This window comes from Anomaloglossus baeobatrachus, chromosome 4, assembly GCF_048569485.1.
Source record: "Anomaloglossus baeobatrachus isolate aAnoBae1 chromosome 4, aAnoBae1.hap1, whole genome shotgun sequence".
In the NCBI taxonomy this organism is placed as follows: domain Eukaryota; kingdom Metazoa; phylum Chordata; class Amphibia; order Anura; family Aromobatidae; genus Anomaloglossus; species Anomaloglossus baeobatrachus.
In genome coordinates this window covers 58,259,409-58,281,703 of record NC_134356.1, presented here as the reverse complement: position 1 = coordinate 58,281,703, position 22,295 = coordinate 58,259,409, and the positions used below count along the sequence as shown (strand labels likewise).

The 22,295-nt window shown below is 42.4% G+C and overlaps 1 protein-coding gene across 1 annotated transcript in view; it reads right to left on the bottom strand.

The window, feature by feature from the left end:
- The window catches only part of CSF1R (colony stimulating factor 1 receptor), an 87,534-nt gene that overhangs the window by 46,332 nt on the left and 18,907 nt on the right, over positions 1-22,295 (bottom strand). The window contains exons 2-6 of the mRNA XM_075344367.1: positions 10,349-10,594; positions 7,948-8,235; positions 4,549-4,682; positions 3,675-3,840; positions 837-1,026 (exon numbers count right to left, since the gene is read on the bottom strand). Coding sequence (XP_075200482.1) covers positions 837-1,026; positions 3,675-3,840; positions 4,549-4,682; positions 7,948-8,235; positions 10,349-10,594 — 1,024 coding nt within the window. The remainder of the gene's footprint in view (positions 1-836; positions 1,027-3,674; positions 3,841-4,548; positions 4,683-7,947; positions 8,236-10,348; positions 10,595-22,295) is intronic.

Here is a 22,295-nt window from a genome sequence, read left to right as displayed (position 1 = left end):
CTCCAACCCCGACTACCACCCTTTCCAGGGAGCTCTAACTCCCTCCTGACAGCTCTCCACTGACTCCAGATGAAAATGAAACTAAACCCTACTCTGTCACTTCCTAAGCTCTTCTCGATCCCTCCCATTGTCCTGGGGGGAGTGACTAGGGCCTGATTGGCTGGTGTATACCTGTGAGGGGACTGTGTTGGTGCCAAGGAGGAGAATGGCCTGCACTTTGGTGGATTTGCACAGGCTCTGTGACAACCTAGTTTTGCCAGGGCGTCACAATAAGAATTTCTTCTTTGTGGCATGTCCTGACTAAATAATCACTTTTACAAGTTTAAAGCTATGGTGACCACAAAGATGCATGTTTTTGGTCCCAAAAAAACGCACCCTCGGTATGCATTTTTTACCACGTTTTACTGCTTTTTTTTACATCAAATCTATTGACTGGAAGGGTTTAAAAACGCTGGCAAAAATGCAGAAAGAATTGACATGCTAGATCTTTATGGTCAACACAAAGACGCAGCCAAAAAAAAGCTGCAACGTGCGGACAGAAAAACTGAAATCTCAGACCTTGCTGGGACCAAACTGCACCCAAAAAATGCGCAAAAACGCAGCGTGCGCACAAGGCCTAGGGGCGCTCCTGGGTGCTAGCACTGCCGACTTTCATATACCCTGGCCAGTACCAGGATATCGTCTGTGACCACTTAGGGGATTTCTTATCTTTGACAGCAGTGCCAGCTTCTTGAAATCTCCCTGATATCACTTCTGAAAAGTCGTTAAGTATGACATAACTATCAGATTGGTCATCAAAACGTTCACAATCACATAATTGTAAGTTGAAGACTAACCTGTAAGGTCCCTTCTCCTCCCATATTGATAGAAGACTAACATTCTTCGTATTGCCGGCATTGTGGTGTAGCCATCTCCAGGACAGTTGACTTGGGTAAGCTTTGATATCTACCGTGAGATCTATAGTGACGCCCTTGAACAATGTAAAACTTCTGTTCAGTGATGTTGATAAATTCACAAAGGCTTTTTCTGTAAAAAATAATATGGTTTATTTTATTGATTGAATCAGAAGAACCAAAATTATCTCTACTGTGAATATTTAGGTGGAGTCTTGTAGACCTCTTGGGGACCAAAATTACTTATACGCCCTTATATGCCCTTGAAAAAGGTCCCGCTAAAGTGAAATTCTACATGTGCAATCATTGAATATTGTGAATTTTATGGGAATTTATATGCTAATTATGTCCTGTGGGACTGAGAGGAGGACATCGATTGGCACAGAGAGGGTTGCATATAATGCTACATGTTTTCGAACCCCTACCTCAATGACCTGCTTTATTCTGTACGTGGGCAAATTTTGAAGCCAAACTTAAAAGGGCTTTCAAATAAAAAAACATTTATCACAAACCCATAAAATAAGTGATTATAGCTGATTTAGGCTGCCCAAAATATGAATCAGAGAATGCATGATTGACAGATCTATCCCTATATACACACAGAAGAGACATGTCAATCAACTAGAGCAGTGCTGGGAGAAACTGGGCAAGGACCATAGGCAGAGACTAAATTAATCCAGCGCAGAACACGGCTGGCCCCTCCACTGCTTTGGTTGGTTTCTTTGGTCTATCATGTGTTTAGAACGAGAGAGACCTGTCAATTACCTGGAGTGATGCTGGGGAAAGCCAGCCGGGGGCGACACCAGATTAGTCCAATATCTCTCTATGGTACCTGGCAGGATCTTCAAACTGAAGTGTTTTATTGAAAAATATACCTGCCAATCTCTGATTCATGCTTTCCGTACTTTGGGCAGGATGAATTAGTTGACAAGTATATGATGTATGATGGCTGGGAGCTTGACTCCTGGGAACCTTTAGAGATCCTGAGAATAGGGTCTCAAAGTCTCTTGTGTTAATGGAGTGCAAATGTAGATGTGTGTGTCGCGGGCGGAGGAGGGGACGCCGTGCTCTCCCTACTGCTCGGGTCCGGCTGCCGCGGCTGCTGCGGCCTGCTGCTGCTCGGTGGCTCGAGCGATGGGCCGGATCCCGGGGACTCTAGCGGCGCTCCTCGCCCGTGAGTGAAAGGGGATTGGGTTTTGGGATATAGTTTGTTGTCCGTGACGCCACCCACGGTTGTGGTGATCTGTTGGCACCACCGCTGCTCTGTATGAGGATCCCGGGAGTGATGACAGGAAGCAGCTAGTTGTTGTGTTGCTCCTCCGTGGGTAGGGGTTGGTGATCCCGGGGCCCAGTGATGAGGTGGGAGATGCAGGGCTTGGTGGGCGCAGGGACGCGGGGGCAGCGCTGTGCCTTGTGGCACTGTGGTACTCACTCAGCCTGAGACGATGACACCGTTCTCGGTAAAACACACGGCTGGAAAGACGGTTCCCACGGACGGCTGCACTTGCTTTCCCCAGTAGGTGACGGTGACGGTCCCTCTGTCCTGCACCTATGTTGATGATGGTTGCGATGGGTTCCCACCGGTAACCCGCTCCCCGGCTTTGATATGGGCCGGAGGAGCCCTACTTTGCCCGCAGGCGCTGGCCCTGAGAAACTGGTGCCCTGGCGGTTGCGGTGTCTCTCTGTAACGGTCGGACTGTTGCCTTCAATCGGGACTTGGTTGTTTGGAGACAGACGTCCCCTTCACTGACGGATTTGGCAAATTATGGCGACTCCTAGCCTTGCCGGGATCCGAGAGGCCCCTGCCCTGGTGCTGACTGTTCTTCGTATACTGCTCCAGACCGCCGGGCCACTACCCGTCCGCGGTCCTTCCAGCAACCTCCGAGCAGTCACCCCTGCTGACAATCACCGCCGTCTGCTGACCTTGCTGTCTCGGTCCGGGCACACAGCCGGACCAACTTCAGGCTTTACTACTCTCGCTTTTACTCCTTTACTCCAGCTCCTCTACCACTTCACTTCCTTCTACCTTCACTTCCTAAACTCATCTGCTTGTTTACTCCTCACTCTAGCTCTTCCCTGAGCTGACTCCACTCTAGCCCTCAGCTAGACTTCAACTGCCTGGTTCTTCCCGCCTCCAGAGCTGTGAACTCCTCGGTGTGCGGAGCCAACCGCCTGGCCCACCCCCTGGTGTGAACACCAGCTCCTGGAGGAAGGCAACAAGGATTTTGGTTTAGCTTTGATGTTCCTAACTGGGGTGTAGGGTGTGGTGGTGTGATGACCTGTGACCCCTGGCTTGCCCAGGGCGTCACATGTGACTATTGCTCCATCCTCTATGCTTGACCCTATCTTCAAGGACAGTACATGGAGCAGGGGTTACGCATGCACTCGAACACTTCAGTCACACAGGGAACTTTGAAATCTTCAGCCCTATGATCGGTGGAGATTGCAAAGTCTCTACCCTGTGGATAGTAGATAACTGTTGTGTATGGGACCACAAAGTGTGACCTTCTACGTAGGTGGAGTGTAGGAGAATCAATATTATCTGTAAATGTTCCCAACCCTCTATCTATGAATAACTTTTTAAGTTTTAAACTAATACATGGCTTTCACACGTCAAATTGTACATGTGATTCTTAACTGAGTTTTTACGGGAATTCAAAGAGTGAATCCCATATGTGAGAGTGAACCTTTCTGTTGACCATCACCGTCTTTAGGATTCATGGCTCATATGTATAATGTGATGTGTGTATTCTGTTTTTCGTGTAGCTCTTGTCCTGGTACCTATAACTTGGAGACTTGCAGAACTACTGTTGGATCCCCCATCGTTTTGACCAATACAGGTGTAATTCCCACTGTCTGTGAACGCCACATTTGAAATAATTAGGTTTGAAGTTTTAGTCCAAATATCATCTTCCGTATCAATATTTTCTTTTCGTCTTTGTAAAATCTATAAAAGAAAACAATGTTACAGTTATTACTTTTTCTTTAAATTTAGTAAATTTACTATAGTGTAAGCTGAAACGAAATATATTTATTTATTTTACTTAGTTTATAAAGAGCTATTAATTTTATAATACTTTAGAGACACCGCCAGTGTCCCCATAGGGGCTCATAATCAAAATTTCCCTATCAGTAGGTCTTTGGAGTGTGGAAGGAAACCGGGGAAAACCCAATACGTGGAGAACATACAGACTCCTCACAGATGTTATCTTTGGTGGAACCAATTTGAACCAACTGCCCTATTTTCATGGACTAGCCAATTGGAAACCCAGATTTGAACCTAGGACCCCAGTTGTGCAAGAAATAATTAGGTTGTAAATTTTAGTTCTAACAGCGCTAACCACTGAGCCACTGTGCTGTTCACGGGAGTAAGATGAACCACATTTATTAAGAGGCACATGCCCCGATATGAATTTGGCAATTATAAGTTCAGCTTGAAAGGCCTGCCCATTCAGCTAAATCCTGCCCAATTTTCCATCACTATTAAAAAGTGACAACAGAAAACTAAAACAGCAAAAAAAAAAACAAAAACATATCTGTGTGCAAACATGTCACGCACTAAAATTTTCAATGACTTTACGTTGGCACAGTGTTTATACCTAAAAATTCCCATAATATAGAAAAACAAGAATAGCGTTGCCTGTGGTGTACTTACTCTTGTTGTATTGTGCATCCATGTGATTACATTTGTCTTAACATTACTAGTTGCGATGCAGGTCAAGCTGAAGTCTTCGCCTTGAATTCTGATATTTTCATGGGATGTCAGAGAAATTGATGGTATAATTGGCTCTAAACAGGAAGAAAACTGAAGGTGTGATCTCTTGTACACAAAAAGCTTTGGAAATAATTAAAATACCACTAAAGGTGACACGATGGTCTTCTGAGGATGTGTCATAATGTAGAGTGGTGCGAGGCGGTAGTTGTGAGTGTGGGCAAGGGATTGACTCCAGAAGCCATGACACGCTACATGAACTAACTTGTCTTGGCTGGGTTTGTGGACTTGTGTTGTGTGGGCTGTGAACCCATGTAGGCCGCACACTACTGAACATGCATGCTCACAAGAAGACCAACAGTTTGTTTCAAACAACAGCCCTTTACTCGACAGTTCATTCTCAGCAACAACTTTACACTTCAGATAGCGGGCACATGTTTTTGAGCAAATTACATTTGTTCAAGGCATAGTCAGACACAATCTCAGTTCCCATCAGGTTACTTTTGATCTTACTGGTCATCTGAGTTCCAGCAAAACCCAACCCAATGTTACAGTACAGTTTGTAATGGTCTCCATCTCGTCCAGTGGCTCCACATCTAGTCTCCTTAAGGGTCCTAGTATGACCAGACTTGAACCTTGTGCTCCTGGACGCTTGGGGGAAAATCTGCTAAGGTGGTCAACTATATTCACATGCCGGTAAGGATAACCTGTTAACTCGATAGTTAAGAGGCCTGGCCACTTCAATCCTGGGCCAGTAAGAACAACCCATTACCTTGACAGTTAAGGGGTCTGGTGACAAAAGTCCTGTCCTCTGGTTCCTATTGTCTGGGGCCTCTCCGTTGGAGAGTTGATCTCAAGCCGTCACATTGTTCTCTCTCCATGTCTCGATCAACACTCAGAATCATGCTACGTCATCTCCCGTCTTCTTTCTTTTCTTTGCTACCACAAACCACCCACTGCATGCGACCTTCATGACCAACCGATAATATGTCCGTCACTTTCACTCACTAGATCTTCACTGTAGTGACACTTCTAGAATGAACCATCTCTCACTCTATCTACTACCCCTGCCATTGAGGGCTAGTCCCAACACTTATCTATTACTTACCCTACAGTCTGATAACTTCCTATTCACGTGCTAGGCCCACCTTACCACATACAATACTTACTATACGCTATACCTTACATTATACACTACACAGGAACATATTACAATACATCACATTACATTACATGCCACATGATACCGTATTTACAAAAGACGCAAGACATTATTCACATTACACTACATGACAACACATAGATATAGATATGATTGGTGTCTTCCGGGGTATGAACACAACTGTAACAGTCCACCACCCTTACATTTCTCCTGTCCTTAACAATGGTCATCCTCGACCATTTGAACACCTGTAAGACACCAATCAATGCCACGTGAAACATAAATAAGTCTTTTTCTCTAGAGGGTGGATTTTGTCCTCTTCCCTTACAGTCAGCATGGACCTAGTGCCACTAGGGTGAGATACAGGAAGTACAGAGTTCAAGTTCTTTTAACTAGGGCCCTCAGGCCAACACAACTGGCAGCCCTTTCAGTGCTAGGGCCCAGTCACCTTTGTTTTCAACCCAGTTGAGACAGTGGGTCATTCATTCCCCTCCTGACAAAGTCCATATAGGGGTACAGTATAGGGCACAGTCCAAGGGGGTTAGGATAAAGTCCATAGCTGGTTCAGGTTCAGGGCAAAGTCCAGGGTGAAGGATGTAGCACCTTCTCACTGCTCAAAGTTCTGAAATCAGGGGGGGCTGGGGTAATAAAACTTCAACCGAATGTGGTTAACAGTCAGGAGTCCCGGATTCATGACAAGTCAGGGACTTGGAAACTGTCACCATCAAGGGTGTAGTCAACACAACAAGGGCCTATAGGCATCTGATGCCATTCCTTTATTCCTATTTTGGCACCCACACTTCACCTCCAGGCTGTTCAGCTCCCTCAGCTCTCTCCCAGTGCCTCTCTAGGCCGTAAAAAAAGGTAGAAATGATAAATTAATTTAGGGTACCCGTGCATCAAGCTAACCATCTACAGGGCCATCTATCTTCATGAACATCACTTGTAGATCTCTCTCAAATGGACTTTGCCGATGCAGGTGCCCACTTCCACTGCTTCCTGTTCCACATAGACAAGATAACCGGATCCAAACTCCCGGATAGAGCCATGTTCACCCAGTGGGTTATACCAATGTACAACTCCTCTAGTATCCAACATTCAGCACCACTCCGCTGGTGAAGTGTCCGATCCCGCTTCAGCTCGGGTACTTGCCCACTTTGGTTTCGCCTTTGTTATACTGATGCCTCCTAGGTTGCTAATGAGCCAAATTCTTTATCTATAGTTTTCTACTTGTGATAAGGGTGGAGTGAGAGGCTGGGTCCTTCCTTCCAACTCCATTGTGTGAATGGAATCATCCTCTGGTGAACGTCCAATATCAGGCCCCACGTTCGGCAATCTCTCTTCACCCCATTTGCCTTCATGGCCAGCATCAGATTATGGCTGGTACTCACAAGGAGACCAAGAGTTAATTTAAAACAACAGCACTTTACTTGACGGTTTATTTTCAGAAATAACTTTACACTCCAGATAGAGATCACAAATCTTCCATCACATTGCAATTGTACAACGCATATTCAGACACAGTCTCACTTCCCACTGGGCTGCTTCAGATCTTACTGGTCCTGGGAGTTCCAGCACTCCCCAGCTTAACTCTACAGTACAGTACAGTACAAAATTTACAAAAGACGTAAGACATTATTCTCGTTACACTACTTGACAACATAATGATGCGATTGGTGTCTTTACTGGTAGGAACAGAACCACAACAGTCTACCACTCTTACAATGACATAGGTTCTTTTGGATCCTTGTGTCCTCAAAACTGCCTAGAAATGTATAGCTATTGCAAATTGCACCACAATGAAGGTGCTTTTAGGCTAAGTTCTGACATACAGTACATGACATGACATTTTAGATTGATGATTTTGATAGTTCATGTGATCTGAAAATTCATGTTCTTTCAAACTTAGCATAAAACCGATTGGCTGAGACTGTAGCCTGTCAGTGGCTACTGATTGGCTGCAGTGATCACATGATGCTTCCCACTGGATGTTGATGCCAGGAAACCAGTGAGGGATGCAGGACCAAGTACCGGAGCAGCACAGGTCTTGGAGGTCAATATAGTTCCCTCTTATTTTTTACATCAAACCTGGCAAAATTTTGTTTAACACTTAAAGTATTGTAGAACCCCTTTAAACTAATCACTACAATTAAATTATTGTATTATATATTTCTTCTTACTTTTGCTGATGTAAATCTTCACTTTGTTGCTGTAATATTTAATGCCGTTCACTTTGGCACTACACTTAAATATATTTCCATTAAGATCCATCTGAATATTCCAAATTGTAAAACCTTTCTTGGCATCAAATGATGTATTTAGTTTTTTTACAAAATTTGTTAATGGCTCAAATGAAACAGCAGAGTTTGGAACTGAAGGATCTGTTAACAGACACGGAATGAGGGCATTCTGCCCTTCCTGAAAATTCATAATATATCCTTGAAGGGAATTCCAGTAGTTGGATGAATCTGTGAAATGAAGAGAAAATATGAATGATACTTAATGACTAGTATAACATAAAAAATAGGACCAAATTGCAGTAATTCCCCATGGAGAAGAGGGGTGCTGTTTCAGAGTTAAAAAGAATTAGGCTTTTTTCTAATCTCATACAACCCCTTTGAATAAAAACTTACAGAATTTTAAATAGCCTAATCCTCATGGAGTTTATCTAAAGATCACAAATATACAAAATATTTTCATACAGTATGAAGAGATTATTTTTGGGAAATATCAGAAACTTAACCTAATATTCCTGGTTGTACCCGGCCCCTGATCATGAATATTTCTGGTAGAAGTACCATTGAGGCCATCATGTACCAGGTTCTAGATTAAGTGCTTCCTCATTATCCCTTGCAGTTACACCCATGCTTAATACTTTTATGCTTTCATTTTCCTATTTTTGTATAAAAACTTAAAGGGATATAAAGGGACTGACTAGAATTGCAACTTATCATCTAACTAACCAATGGTTAGTCAATAAGTTGCTGATTGCTGGCGGCCCAGTCTAAGGGTGGCTTTGCATGTTGAAACATCGCACATGTGATGTCGGTGGGGTCAAATCGAAAGTGACGCACTTCCGGCGTCACTTTCGACATCGTAGTGTGTAAATGCTAGATGATACGATTAACGAGCGCAAAAGCGTCGTTATCGTATCATCGTTGCAGGCTCCGACTGTTTCATAATTATGCTGCCGCGACAGGTACGATGTTGTTCCTCGCTCCTGTGGCTGCACACATCGCTGTGTATAACGCCGCAGGAGTGAGGAACATCAGCTTACCTGCCGCTGGCGTCTATGCGGAAGGAAGGAGGTGGGCGGGATGTTCCGCCGCTATTGGCCGCCTGCCGTTGTGACGTCACTATGATGCCGCACGACCCGCCCCCTTAGGAAGTAGGCGGGTCACCGGCCACAGCGACGGTAGGGCAGGTGAGTGCATGTGAAGCTGGCGTAGCGAAAATTTTCGCTGCGCCAGCTATCACAAGATATCGTACCTGCGACGGGGGCGGGGACTATCGCGTGCGACATCGCAGCATCGGCTTGCGATGTCGCAACATGCAAAGCCCGCCTAAGATGAGCAATGATCATGAGAGTTCTGTCCTTGGCTATCTCCTTCAGTCACATATGCATTAAATGGAGATGTGGATAGTAGTTGTTACACACATCTCCCGGGTCTGGACTCTACTTCCTTGACACTGGACTGCTAAACCTTTTTGTGCTCCACGTCAGGTTTTCCAAGTCGTACGGCGTGCTCCCATGTAATGATCTTCCTAGGGTTACCATGACACCTCCTGTGTCTTGGTATTCAGAATTGAGTGCTCCAACGACTTTTACTTTACCTGCGCACAGCTATCTGGCTTCGGTCATCAAGGCATCTCCTATTTGCCTGTGGCTTTCAAGATTTCTGAAACCTGTTTGTGGTCTCCAGGATGTCTCATGCCTCCTTGCGGTTTCTAGTATCTCAGCTTCCTGTATGTTGTCTTCAGGAGGTCTCCTGCCTGTCTGTGGTTTTTAGTACCACAGCTACCAGTCTGCAGTCTCTAGGATGTTTCTTATGTGTCTGCAGCTTCTAGTACCTCTGCTATCTGTCTCCCACATGCTTCAGCTGCCTAATGTACCCACGCCCATGGTCTGGTGCCCACCCCACCCAGGTCTTGGGCTTGGAGGGTCTACCTCACCTATTGAGCATCCTAACACTAGTTAGAGAGAAGTCTAGTGTAATAGTCTAGTGTAATTTTTGTACCAAAATTGCAATTTTGGTACAAACTCTTTATTTGTCTTATGTATAATCATAATCTTTTTCATACCCACCCCCTCTTTGCCACCTGTTATTAGTGTATCTGGCACTCTGATGATGGAGAACAGGCATTACGCACAAGAATCTTTCAAAAGGAAGGGGAGTGGTTGCTCACGAGGCTTTAGCAACACCTACAAGTTTTACCAACTCTGCCTTGACTATTGGAGGACTCATGGAACCTCCCAGACTTTTAGTTGAGTTGTCAGATATCCACATAATGGAATCAGTTTAGCTGTATAAATTAAATATTTATTTAATTGAGGGAATATTATATTCTGTTTACTGTTACCTTTTATGAAGAGATGCACTGTTGCATGTTCTGTAGAGTTGGAGGAAGCGTACACACAGGTGTAGTTTTTAGTGTCCTTATATGTAGCTTTTTCAATTTCAATCAGATCATTGTTGTTATCTTTGTTTTCCTTTCCTTGAATAATCCATTTCACAGGTCCATTTCCAACGCATGTTAAATTGACGCGACTGCCAGGTTGTATAACTTCTTCACTTCCAGCTGGCTCAGAGTCCTGGTTTTTTAAACCTGTACAAACAGGGAGTTAGTATTTATAAGATGCATAATAATGGGCAGCAAGGTGGCTCAGTGGTTAGCACTGTTGCTTTGCAGTGCTGAGGTCTTGGGTAGAGATGGGAGAATCAATTTAGAGAGCATCAACCAGGACAGTAATCTATGATCGCTGGATGAGACATCCACGAATCTTTTGGCACTCCTGACTCTTTTTTTGTTTAGCCTGACTGGTGCAATGTCGTGTGTGCATCACACAATAGTGATAACCGGTCTGGATAATCAAAAAGAGAGCCAGGAATGTCAGGAGGTAAGGAGATTCACTGGTCTCCCATCAAGCAGTCACAGATTAGTGACCTGACTGATGGTCCAGAGTCTTCAGAATCAATTCTCCCTTCTCTAGACCTAAGTTCCACCAAGCACAACATCTGCATAGAGTTTGTATGTTCTCCCCATGTTTACTTTGGTTTCCTTCCACAATATAAAGACATATTGATATGGAATGTAGAGCCTTTATGGGGACAGAGTGACCATGTCTGTACACAGCTGCACAATATATCGGCAGTATATAAATAATAATAGTGAGTCATATTTCGGTGAATCCAAAGGAGGTAAAATGGGCCCAAAATTTGTAGGAAGCTGTTTCTTGATTCCCCTCTAACTTGTTGATAATGTGATTGAGAATGTGACTGGAGCCTAATTACTGGAGACCTGAAGGAAAAAAAGTTAAGAACCCATTGTGATTGTGATTGGAGCCTATCTACTGGAGACCCCGGGAAAAAAAGTTGTTGAGAACCCATTGTGATTGTGATTGGAGCCTAATTACTGGAGACCCCAAGGAAAAAAAGTTGTTGAGAACCGATTGTGATTGTGATTGGAGCCTATCTACTGGAGACCCCGGGAAAAAAAGTTGTTGAGAACCGATTGTGATTATGATTGGAGCCTATCTACTGGAGACCCCAAGGAAAAAAAGTTGTTGAGAACCTATTGTGATTGTGAGTGGAGCCTAGTTACTGGAGACCCCAAGGAAAAAAAGTTGTTGAGAACCTATTGTGATTGTGAGTGGAGCCTATCTACTGGACACCCAAAGGAAAAAAAGTTGTTGAGAACCTATTGTGATTATGATTGGAGCCTATCTACTAGAGACCCCGGGAAAAAAAGCTGCTGAGAACCCATTGTGATTATGATTGGAGCCTAGTTACTGGAGACCCTGGGAAAAAAAGCTGCTGAGAACCCATTGTGATTGTGATTGGAGCCTATCTACTAGAGACCCCGGGAAAAAAAAGCTGCTGAGAACCCATTGTGATTATGATTGGAGCCTATCTACTGGAGACCCTGGGAAAAAAAGCTGCTGAGAACCCATTGTGATTGTGATTGGAGCCTAGTTACTGGAGACCCCAGAGAAAAAAATATTGAGAGCCCATTGTGATTATGATTGGAGCCTAGTTACTGGAGACCCCAAGGAAAAAAAGTTGTTGAGATCCCATTGTGATTATGATTGGAGCCTATCTACTGGAGACCCTAGTAAAAAAAAGTTGTTGAGGCCCCTTGCGATTGTGATTGGAGCCTAGTTACTGGAGACCCCAAGGAAAAAAATTTGTTGAGAACCCGTTTCTAATCTCTGGGACAAAGACTTCATATAACACTCTATGATAGTCACATATAGAAGAGCCCTTACCGGGGAAGTCATTGCTATACTTACCAGTCATGTTTGGACACATCCAGTGCTGCCCGCTACAATCACTGGCCATGGTATCTTTATATGCTTTATATTTTTTAAAAAAATGTATGGCTAGTGCAGCAGAAAGAGAGAAAGAAATGAGTAAAGTTTATAACTTACAGGTCCAGGATTAAAGTCTAAGAAGGAAGACGGAATAAAGCAAAGAGAAATACGGCACTCACCCATGCATAAAATTCAGAAGACTTTATTTACAAATAATTAAAAATAACAGTATGGTAGTGAGTGCCATCGCACAATATATGGACAACAGACGTTTCGTACCAAGCAAGCGCTTCATCTTGGTCTGAAGTAACACCCAGGTAGCGCATCTGTTTATTCACTCAACGGAACAAACTACACCCCTCCATTTAAAAACAAATATACAAACAGAAGAAAGTGTTTTTAAAGTGAATATACAAGTCATATAGCCAGGCGCATCTATAGTGCCGTATTAGACAATATGAAAAGATGTGCACTATTTTTGCAGAAATGCACTCAGATCATTGCGCTCATTCGTACCTAGAGCACCGATTGCATTCGTATATGTAATCCAGTCTATCTACTTCAGACTTTGCCTTCATAATGCTTTCAATACCAGGAAAGGCCAGGGCAAAGAAAGGGTTAAACAAGTGGAATCCAGTCCAAGTCTTGTTAAAAGGAGTAATTTTATTTTCCTACGTGTTTCGGAGATTAGTCTCCTTCTTCAGGACTAAAATCCCATACAACAACAGCAAAGGTAAGCATTGTTTTATCACTTGGGATTTTCCTGAAACATGTTTTATTAATTTAGGGCTACCAAGACCTGTAACCAGTGAACACATATATCCTTGATTCTTTTATATAGCAGGCAATAGTTGTGCCCACATAATAAAAGCCGCAAGGACAAGGCATAGCAATCTACAAAATCACTTTTGCATGTGTTGAAGTCCCTGACAATATCTCCTCTTTCTTACTGTGAAAGTTGGTTTAATCATATTGTCAGGGACAGGCAAAAATGATTTTGTAGTTTAGGCTGTGTTTTGTTCTTGTGGCTTTTATTATGAGGGAAACACTATTTGCACACTATACAGGGCTAGATTTTCTGTAATGCCAACCTAGGTCATGGCCTAGGGTGCAACAATCAGGGGGTTTATATGCAGAAGGAATAACAAGCAAATATATTTACAAAATTTTCAATATTATGTTGAAAATGTCATATAAAATGCTGTTTTTTAAATTTACAGCCATATACATTAATTAAATGGAACAGTACATTTAAGTTGCCTATTTCTAATATGTGTGCTGTCATGTTCAGGGGGCAGCGCTGCAGTTACTTATTACAGTTTCTTGCATCCTTGTCCCCTCTAAAGACATCCTGGATCCTGGGTGATAGATGCTGTGGGAGATGTGAGTGCAGCGCCAGCTATCTGAATCTGTGACAGAAGACGTCGTAAGGGTAAGGCTGGAGATAGTAGCAATGAGTGACACCAGCAGCAGGGTAGGGGGTGCAGATGTTTGTAATAAGGGTTTGAGGATGGTGTCTAATTTATGCTGCCGGTAGTTTGGTCGATATGAATTCAGTGGCAGGGTCCCTTTAGATCAGGATTTTATTATAAACATATTCATAAAATATTTTTCTTGTTTTTACCCATATGAAAAATGCCTGTTGAGCAGACAATATAGATTAATACCTCCGGATTTCTGTAGCTCAGTGGTCAGCTTTACCGGCACTTCATTATTATTATTGGATTGATGAGTTAATGACCACAATAATTAATACATAATAATAATTAATTAATAAATAGCAAAAAATAGTTTAAAAAATACCAACATATTTTTTCTTTAGGCTCTGTTCACATGTCAGTTTTTTCGTAAACATTGCATATTACAAAAAAATATAGCTTCACTTAGAACAGATAAATGGAATTTTCATCCTGTGCATTCCTTTTTCTAGCGGAAGCTGATGGGCCACATTGATTTACACGGTTTCCATTTGATGTTTATTTTTAAAATGGAAAAAAAGTCCTTCAGAATTTTTTTTCCGTTTGAAGCAGGAAGACAGAAGATACTAATTCCATTAATCTAAACTCATGATCAGTTTTGACCATTTTTGCCAAGCGGCATAGATCAATGTATGATTTTGGTATGCGTGGTACAGCTATGGTGTATTGTATTTTTGTCTTCTCCTTTTTTTGTCCCAGCGGTGTCGCCACTCATTCTATCGGGGCTCATGTGAGGCTGTTACGTATTTGGAACCCTGTACCCTATCACCGCCGGCTTCACTCTACATCTACATAGATGCTCTCTATGTGCATTTTTTCATGATTTTTTAAAATATACTTCTACCTATTGTAAAAACATCTAATGATAACCTTTTGGAGCAGCACAAATTCCTTTAATTTCTGGAATTAAGGCCCCGTTACACGCAACAACGTATCTAACGATATATCGCCGGGGTCACGGATTCCGTGACGCACATCCGGCATCATTAGCGACATTGTTGCGTGTGACACCAACGAGTGGCCATTAACGATGGAAAATACTCACCAAATCGTCCATCGTTGACACGTCGTTCATTTTCAAAAAATCGTTGGTTGTTGAGGACGCAGGTTGTTCGTCGTTCCCGAGGCAGCACACATCGCTATGTGTGACACCTCGGGAACGACGAACTACAGCGTACCTGTGTCCTCAACGAGCACCGAGGTGGGAGTGATGGAGATGCGGCTGCTCTCCGCCCCTCCACTTCTCTTGGCAGCCCACTCTGTGATGTCGCTGTGATGCCAAACGAACCTCCCCCTTTCAGGGTAGGTTGTACACCGCCCACAGCAACATCGTTAGGGAGGGCTGTACGTGTGACACGGACAAGCAAGAATGTGCGCCATGGTCAGCGATTAGCCCGTGACGCACAAACGACGGGGGCGGGTGCCAACGCTAGCAATGTCGCTCCATGTAAAGCGCCTTTTATTTTGCTCTGTTGCCAATCTGTTGTATTATGACAAGTTAGAACTTCTTAAGAATTCTGTTTTGGAAGAAGATCAACTTCTCGAGTTATAATAGTTTCTAATTTGTAGAGATTGAGAGATTAAAGCTGTTGCTCAAAACTTTAACATTGATGATAGGTCATCAATGTCTAATCTGTGGATGAGGAACACCCAGTACCCCACCAATCAGCTGTTCCTTGTGCCGCCGGTGGCCGAAATTGCACAGCCCTGCACTGTCAACGGAATGGAGGCTGCAGCCATGTGTTGAACTTCCGCTCCTTATTGATTTGAGTAGGGGGCATATGTGCAGTACCCATCTGTGGACACTACACAGTTGGCATAGCTGTGCAACTCTGCAAACATTCAGTTATGACCGGCGGCGGTACCAGGAACAGCTGATCTATGGAGGGGACAAGTGTCCTTTCCCCGTTTAGATATTGATGACCTAAGGATAGGTCATCAATGTTAAAGTCAAACACCCTCTACTGAAGTTGGAGATTTCCTGGCGAGATGACATTACGGTGATGACGCCTTCTTTAGATAAAAATTAAATAGCCAGGGAAAGTAGTTGTCTCACAATTTCCCGTAATGGGACAGAAGGACGAAAAAACTAAAAGTTGATGGCAACATCAATGTCTTGTACATTGTAAAGTTTGCTTTCCTACTGAGATATCATAGTGTTTCACGTTAGACACTATTTTGCAAGACTTACAAGAAAAAACCCGCAACTTCTGGGGAAAAGCATTTTTGATAATTCAGCAGAAAATCTCCTACCAGTAGAGATAAGGAAGTGAGACTTGAGGAGCAATGTAAAAATGGAGAGAAATGGTGCGTGTACTGTTAGGACACTTCGTAAGACTCAGGAAACATGTTGCATAAGGAAATTGGTTTTCTTCCCTCTTGCATTAACACCCACATCTTTTCTGGTTGACTTCTTCTTTCACATTGTTGATACCAATGTTTTACTGTTAAGTCTCAAATCCTAGCACATGTAGATAAGGAACTATCTCAATCCCCTCAAACTGATTTGTTACATGGTTATTAGCAAATTTGCTTTGATCAGCTTTTTATTAAAATTCATAAATGATATATAATACCGATTTTTTATGTTGGTTTTCTTAGTAAAATAATATTTGTCCATATACCTTGTTAGGTCATATGAATGTCATAGATGTCAATGTTGGCCATTGGATTTTGGACCTTTTTGGTTGCACAAACTACCTTGATGGTCTGGGCACATGTAGCTTGGACTTGGTGTCTAAACTCATGGGAAGACAGTTGTACTGGGGTCAGCTAATTTTTTGGAGCAGTGTTATCTGGCTGCGATTATTTTGGCATATTAAAGAGTAAACATCATTTTATTTTATTTTTTTCATTAGTAGACATTAGAAGCTTTGTGCTATATCTTAACCTCTTCACCCCCGGGCAATTTTCCTCTTTTTGTTTTTGTTTTTTGCTCCCCTTCTTCCGAGAGCCATAACTTTTTAATTTTTTTCATCAATCTTGCCATATGGGGCTTGATTTTTGTGGGTTGAGTTGTACTTTTGAACAAAATCATTAGTTTTACCATTTAGTGTACTGTAAACGGCAAACAAATTCCAAGTTTGGAAAAATTGCAAAAAAAGTGCAATTGCACAATTATTTTTGGGGTATTTTATTCACACTTTTCACTATATGGTAAAACTGATGTGTTCGTGCGATGCCTCAGGTCAGTACAAGTTCGGATATATTAAACATGTATAGGTTTACTTTTACCTAAGGGATGGAAATGAAAATGAATGAAAAATTCAGAAGCTTGTCCAAAAAGAGTGGCGCACTTTTTATGTCATTTTCCGCGACCCATAGTGTTCTCATTTTTTGGGATATGGGGCTCATTCATCGCTTACTTTTTTGTCTTAAGCTGACGTAATTAACACTACCATTTTTGCGTAGATGCGCCGTTTTGATCGCCTGTTATTACATTTTGCGCAAAATTTGCGACGACTAAAAAAAAAGTGACTTTGGAGTTTGGTAAACGGCGTAGCGGGCAAAAATTCCATTCAGATTAATAGATCGGGCATTTCTGAACGTGGCGATACCAAATGTGTGTATATTTTTTTATTTTTTTATTGTTTAATTTTCAATGGGTTGAATGGGGGGTGATTTGAACTTTTATTTTTTTATTGTTTTAAAACTTTTTTTTTACTTATTTAAAATTTTACTAATCCCCATAGGGGACTATAAGAATCATTAGTCTGATCGCTTGTTCATTTATGTTGATCAGCTGCACAGCTCTGATCAGCAGAAATGCTGCGTTCCTGTTACAGCCGCTGCTCTGTCGGCTCTAACAGGAAATTAGTTATGATAGCGACAGGAGTTATCACATGATATCATGGCAACCATCGGCTCCTCGTGTTTGCGTCATGGACCCTCCAATGGTGGCAGGAAAAGGTGCGTTCACTGCCGTGGCCATGTAAATTCCGCTGTTGCATTTTGACAGTGCGATCTAAGGGTTTAACAGGCACAGGTGGATCACGGATCCATCTGCACCTGTTAGCCGCCCATGTCTGCTGTTTAAATCAGCAGACATGTGCAGGGATCACTGCCGCCTCACTGGGGCAGCTGGTGGTGATTACCCCAACATGATTTATGACGTACCAGTACGCCCTCGGTCGAGAAATTTGCATCTCATCCCATCTGGACTGATCTTTTATTTTCAACATTCTCATTTCACAAGTAAAAGCTGTCTTCAGTAAAATCAGATGCAAGTGATATTCTAATATTTGGAATGTAACATTTGGATATATCGGCCAGTCACATGGTTACAGGTCAGGAGGTTAAAAAATAATAATTTTATTAATAATAATCAATCACGAACATACATAAACATTTAAAATAAAAAGTGAGGAGGAAGTAAGGAGACAATCTCCCTATCCTATTTCCTTCCTACCGTACGGGGGTCGGCGTCCTAGGTCAATGACGCCCCCGTTCAACGACGACTAGGTCCCTATATCCAGCCCTCCCTATAATAGAATAGTGCACCCCTTCTAATAGATAGAAGTCTCAGAATTTTATCACCACAGTGAAATAGTGCACAGTCCAGGATGATTTGAGGTTGCTAATAGTATAGCAAAAAAAAAAAAAAAAGTTATGGGGTGGGGCTTAGGGGTCATCACCTGATTTGTCAAATCTGTCAGTGTGCTCATAGAGATAGCTGTAAAGCACAGTTTAGATAATTATGCTGTTCAAGAGTATTCAGCACAGAAGTGTGCTCAATTGAAGGAAATTTTTGAGACACAATTCATAATTAGGATTGCCCACAATTACAAAGATGCCCGACGCGTTTCACCCCTTAACATCTTAATGGTGTAGGGCTCATCAGGGGCTTGAAGACAATTGCTTGATAGACTCCTTATTTTGATATCGGAGTGAGTACGGTCCTATTGGTCACTGGGCTAGCGACAGGGATATTATGATCCTAGGATCCAACTGGTATCTCATCTGGATGGTGATCATCTTATTGCATCTGAACTCAAATCAACATAGTTGCCACTTGAGGGGTATTGTGTAACACGACCACCATAATCAGTAAGGCAGCCAACCTTAAGGATGTATGCGGGTAGTAGATTTCATCCCAAAGATGGATCAACCTCCATATGTAGTCAGGGTTTACAGTAAACACGACAAAGATCCTAGTTGCTGACCACAGCAGGAGCAGCCGTTTATATCATGCAGTGGTGACCTCAGCAAACCAGTTATCTAGTGATGAGTGCATTTGGGTTTCAGAATCATACTCTCAGACCTCCATACCGGGATCAATCTCCATACACAGTCATGGTTCACGGTGTATAGGACCCAAAACCTGATTGCTGACCCCAAATGGAGCAATCGTTTATGTCAGATAATGATGACCTCAGCAACTCAGGTATCTTACGTCCGTCCGCATGGAATATAGGTCCTGAACTGATACAGCAGAGCCATTCCTGCAGCGGTTCCCGGTTTTTAAATGAGCAATTCGCGCCATACTGGAGAGGAACCGGAAGTGACGTTACGCCTCATCTTTCCCTGGGCATAACGTCACTTCCGGTTCCTCTCCAGTATGGCGCGAATTGCTCATTTAAAAACCGGGAACCGCTGCAGGAATGGCTCTGCTGTATCAGTTCAGGACCTATATTCCATGCGGACGGACGTAAGATACCTGAGTTGCTGAGGTCATCATTATCTGACATAAACGATTGCTCCATTTGGGGTCAGCAATCAGGTTTTGGGTCCTATACACCGTGAACCATGACTGTGTATGGAGATTGATCCCGGTATGGAGGTCTGAGAGTATGATTCTGAAACCCAAAGGCACTCATCACTAGATAACTGGTTTGCTGAGGTCACCACTGCATGATATAAACGGCTGCTCCTGCTGTGGTCAGCAACTAGGATCTTTGTCGTGTTTACTGTAAACCCTGACTACATATGGAGGTTGATCCATCTTTGGGATGAAATCTACTACCCGCATACATCCTTAAGGTTGGCTGCCTTGCTGATTATGGTGGTCGTGTTACACAATACCCCTCAAGTGGCAACTATGTTGATTTGAGTTCAGATGCAATAAGAGGATCACCATCCAGATGAGATACCAGTTGGATCCTAGGATCATAATATCCCTGTCGCTAGCCCAGTGACCAATAGGACCGTACTCACTCCGATATCAAAATAAGGAGTCTATCAAGCAATTGTCTTCAAGCCCCTGATGAGCCCTACACCATTAAGATGTTAAGGGGTGAAACGCGTCGGGCATCTTTGTAATCGTGGGCAATCCTAATTATGAATTGTGTCTCAAAAATTTCCTTAAATTGAGCACACTTCTGTGCTGAATACTCTTGAACAGCATAATTATCTAAACTGTGCTTTACAGCTATCTCTATGAGCACACTGACAGATTTGACAAATCAGGTGATGACCCCTAAGCCCCACCCCATAACTTTTTTTTTTTTTTTTTGCTATACTATTAGCAACCTCAAATCATCCTGGACTGTGCACTATTTCACTGTGGTGATAAAATTCTGAGACTTCTATCTATTAGAAGGGGTGCACTATTCTATTATAGGGAGGGCTGGATATAGGGACCTAGTCATCATTGAACGGGGGCGTCATTGACCTAGGACGCCGACCCCCGTACGGTAGGAAGGAAATAGGATAGGGAGATTGTCTCCTTACTTCCTCCTCACTTTTTATTTTAAATGTTTATGTATGTTTGTGATTGATTATTATTAATAAAATTATTATTTTTTAACAAAAGTAGTAAGACACTCAGGTTTGCGATTAATATCTACTTTATACGATTTACCTTGGTATAAGGTCAGGAGGTTAACAGGAATGCAGAAGTCTGGTGAGTCCCAGTTTCAAAGGTTGTGAAGATGGTCCAATGTAGCCAAGGTGGACATCTCTCCTTTTTTATTTGATAACTATTTGCTTATTTGTGAGTTGCATTATTTTTCTTTTATTTTTGTTAGTTCTATACTTTTTATATTCACCCCTTCATGACCAGGTGATTTTCCGTTTTTCAATTTTGTTTTTTGCTCTACTTCTTCCGAGAGCTATTTTTTTATTTTTCCATCAATCTTGCAATATAAGGGCTTGTTTTTTGCGGGACGAGTTATACTTTTAAATGAAACCATGAGTTTTACCATATAGTGTACTGCAAAACAGCAAAAAATTCCAAGTGTGGAAAAATTGCAAAAAAAAATGTGATTGCTCAATTATTTTGGGGGAATTTTATTTATTGTGATGGTAAACCTGATATATTTGTGTTGATACCAACCATGTATAGGTTTACTTTTATCTAAGGGGGGAAAAAAATTCAGAAGGTTCTCCAAAAAAGTTGCGCACTTTTTGCTCCATTTTCTGCGACCCGTAGCGTTCAACTTTTTCGGGATCTAGGGCTCAATGACGGCTTATTTTTTGCGTCTGGAGCCGACGTTTTTAATGGTACCATTTTTGTGCAGATGCACTGTTTTCATCGCCTCTTATTGAATTTTGAGCATAATTTGTGACGCAGAAAAAAAGATAATTTTGGCGTTTGGAATTTTTTTTTCCGCTATGCCCTGTTTGCCAATCATGATAAATGATTTTATATTTTGATAGATTGGGCATTTCTGAATGCGGCAATACCAAATGTGTGTATATTTTAATTTTTTTTTAATGTTTAATTTTTAATGGGGCGAATGGGGGGTGATTTGAACTTTTATTTTTTTCATTTTTTAAAACTTTTAAATTATTTTTAATTTTACTAGTCCCCTAGGGGATTATAAGGATCAGCAACCTGATCACTCATTCATTTCTGTTGATCAGAGCTACACAGCTCTGATCAGCAGAAATGCTCCATTCTTGTTACAGCTGGTGCTCTGGTGGCTCTAACAAAAAATATGTCATGATAGTGATAGGAGCACATGACCCATTGCTACCATGGCAACCATCAGCTCCCCATGATTGCGTCACGGGGCCTCCGATTGCAGTGGGGAAAGGCGCATTTCCCTCTGCGGCCATTTAAATTGTGCTGTCACATCTTAACAGCATGGATTAACAGGCACGGGAGGATCGCAAATCCACCTGCGCCTGTTAGCCACATGTCTGCTGTTCAATTCTTACTGCTGCAGCCGGCAGTGATTACCCTGACATGATTTAGGACGTACTGCTACGTCCTAGGTCGTGAAGGGGTTAAAGCTTAAACTTTACTTAGTTTAATTCTTGTATACCCTAAGAGATCCATAGCACTTTGGAGGATTTGAGGCCTGACTGTAGTATATATTTTTGGGGAATCATCACCTCATGGGTTTGATCAGTGGTAGCAGCGAGTTGTGTATCTGGAATGTGTGAACTGTGTTGGGGGATGCGATTCATGGTCATTTGCAGACTGTAATGAAGGTTGAAGACAAGATTGAGGGAGCAGAGATTGCTGTTGAACCCCACATCTCATGCTAAGAAGGGGGTATGTGACTACAGACTTTCCCATGGCTGAGGTAGGAGATGATAATTAGTACTTATAAAGTTCTATGGAGAACTGTAA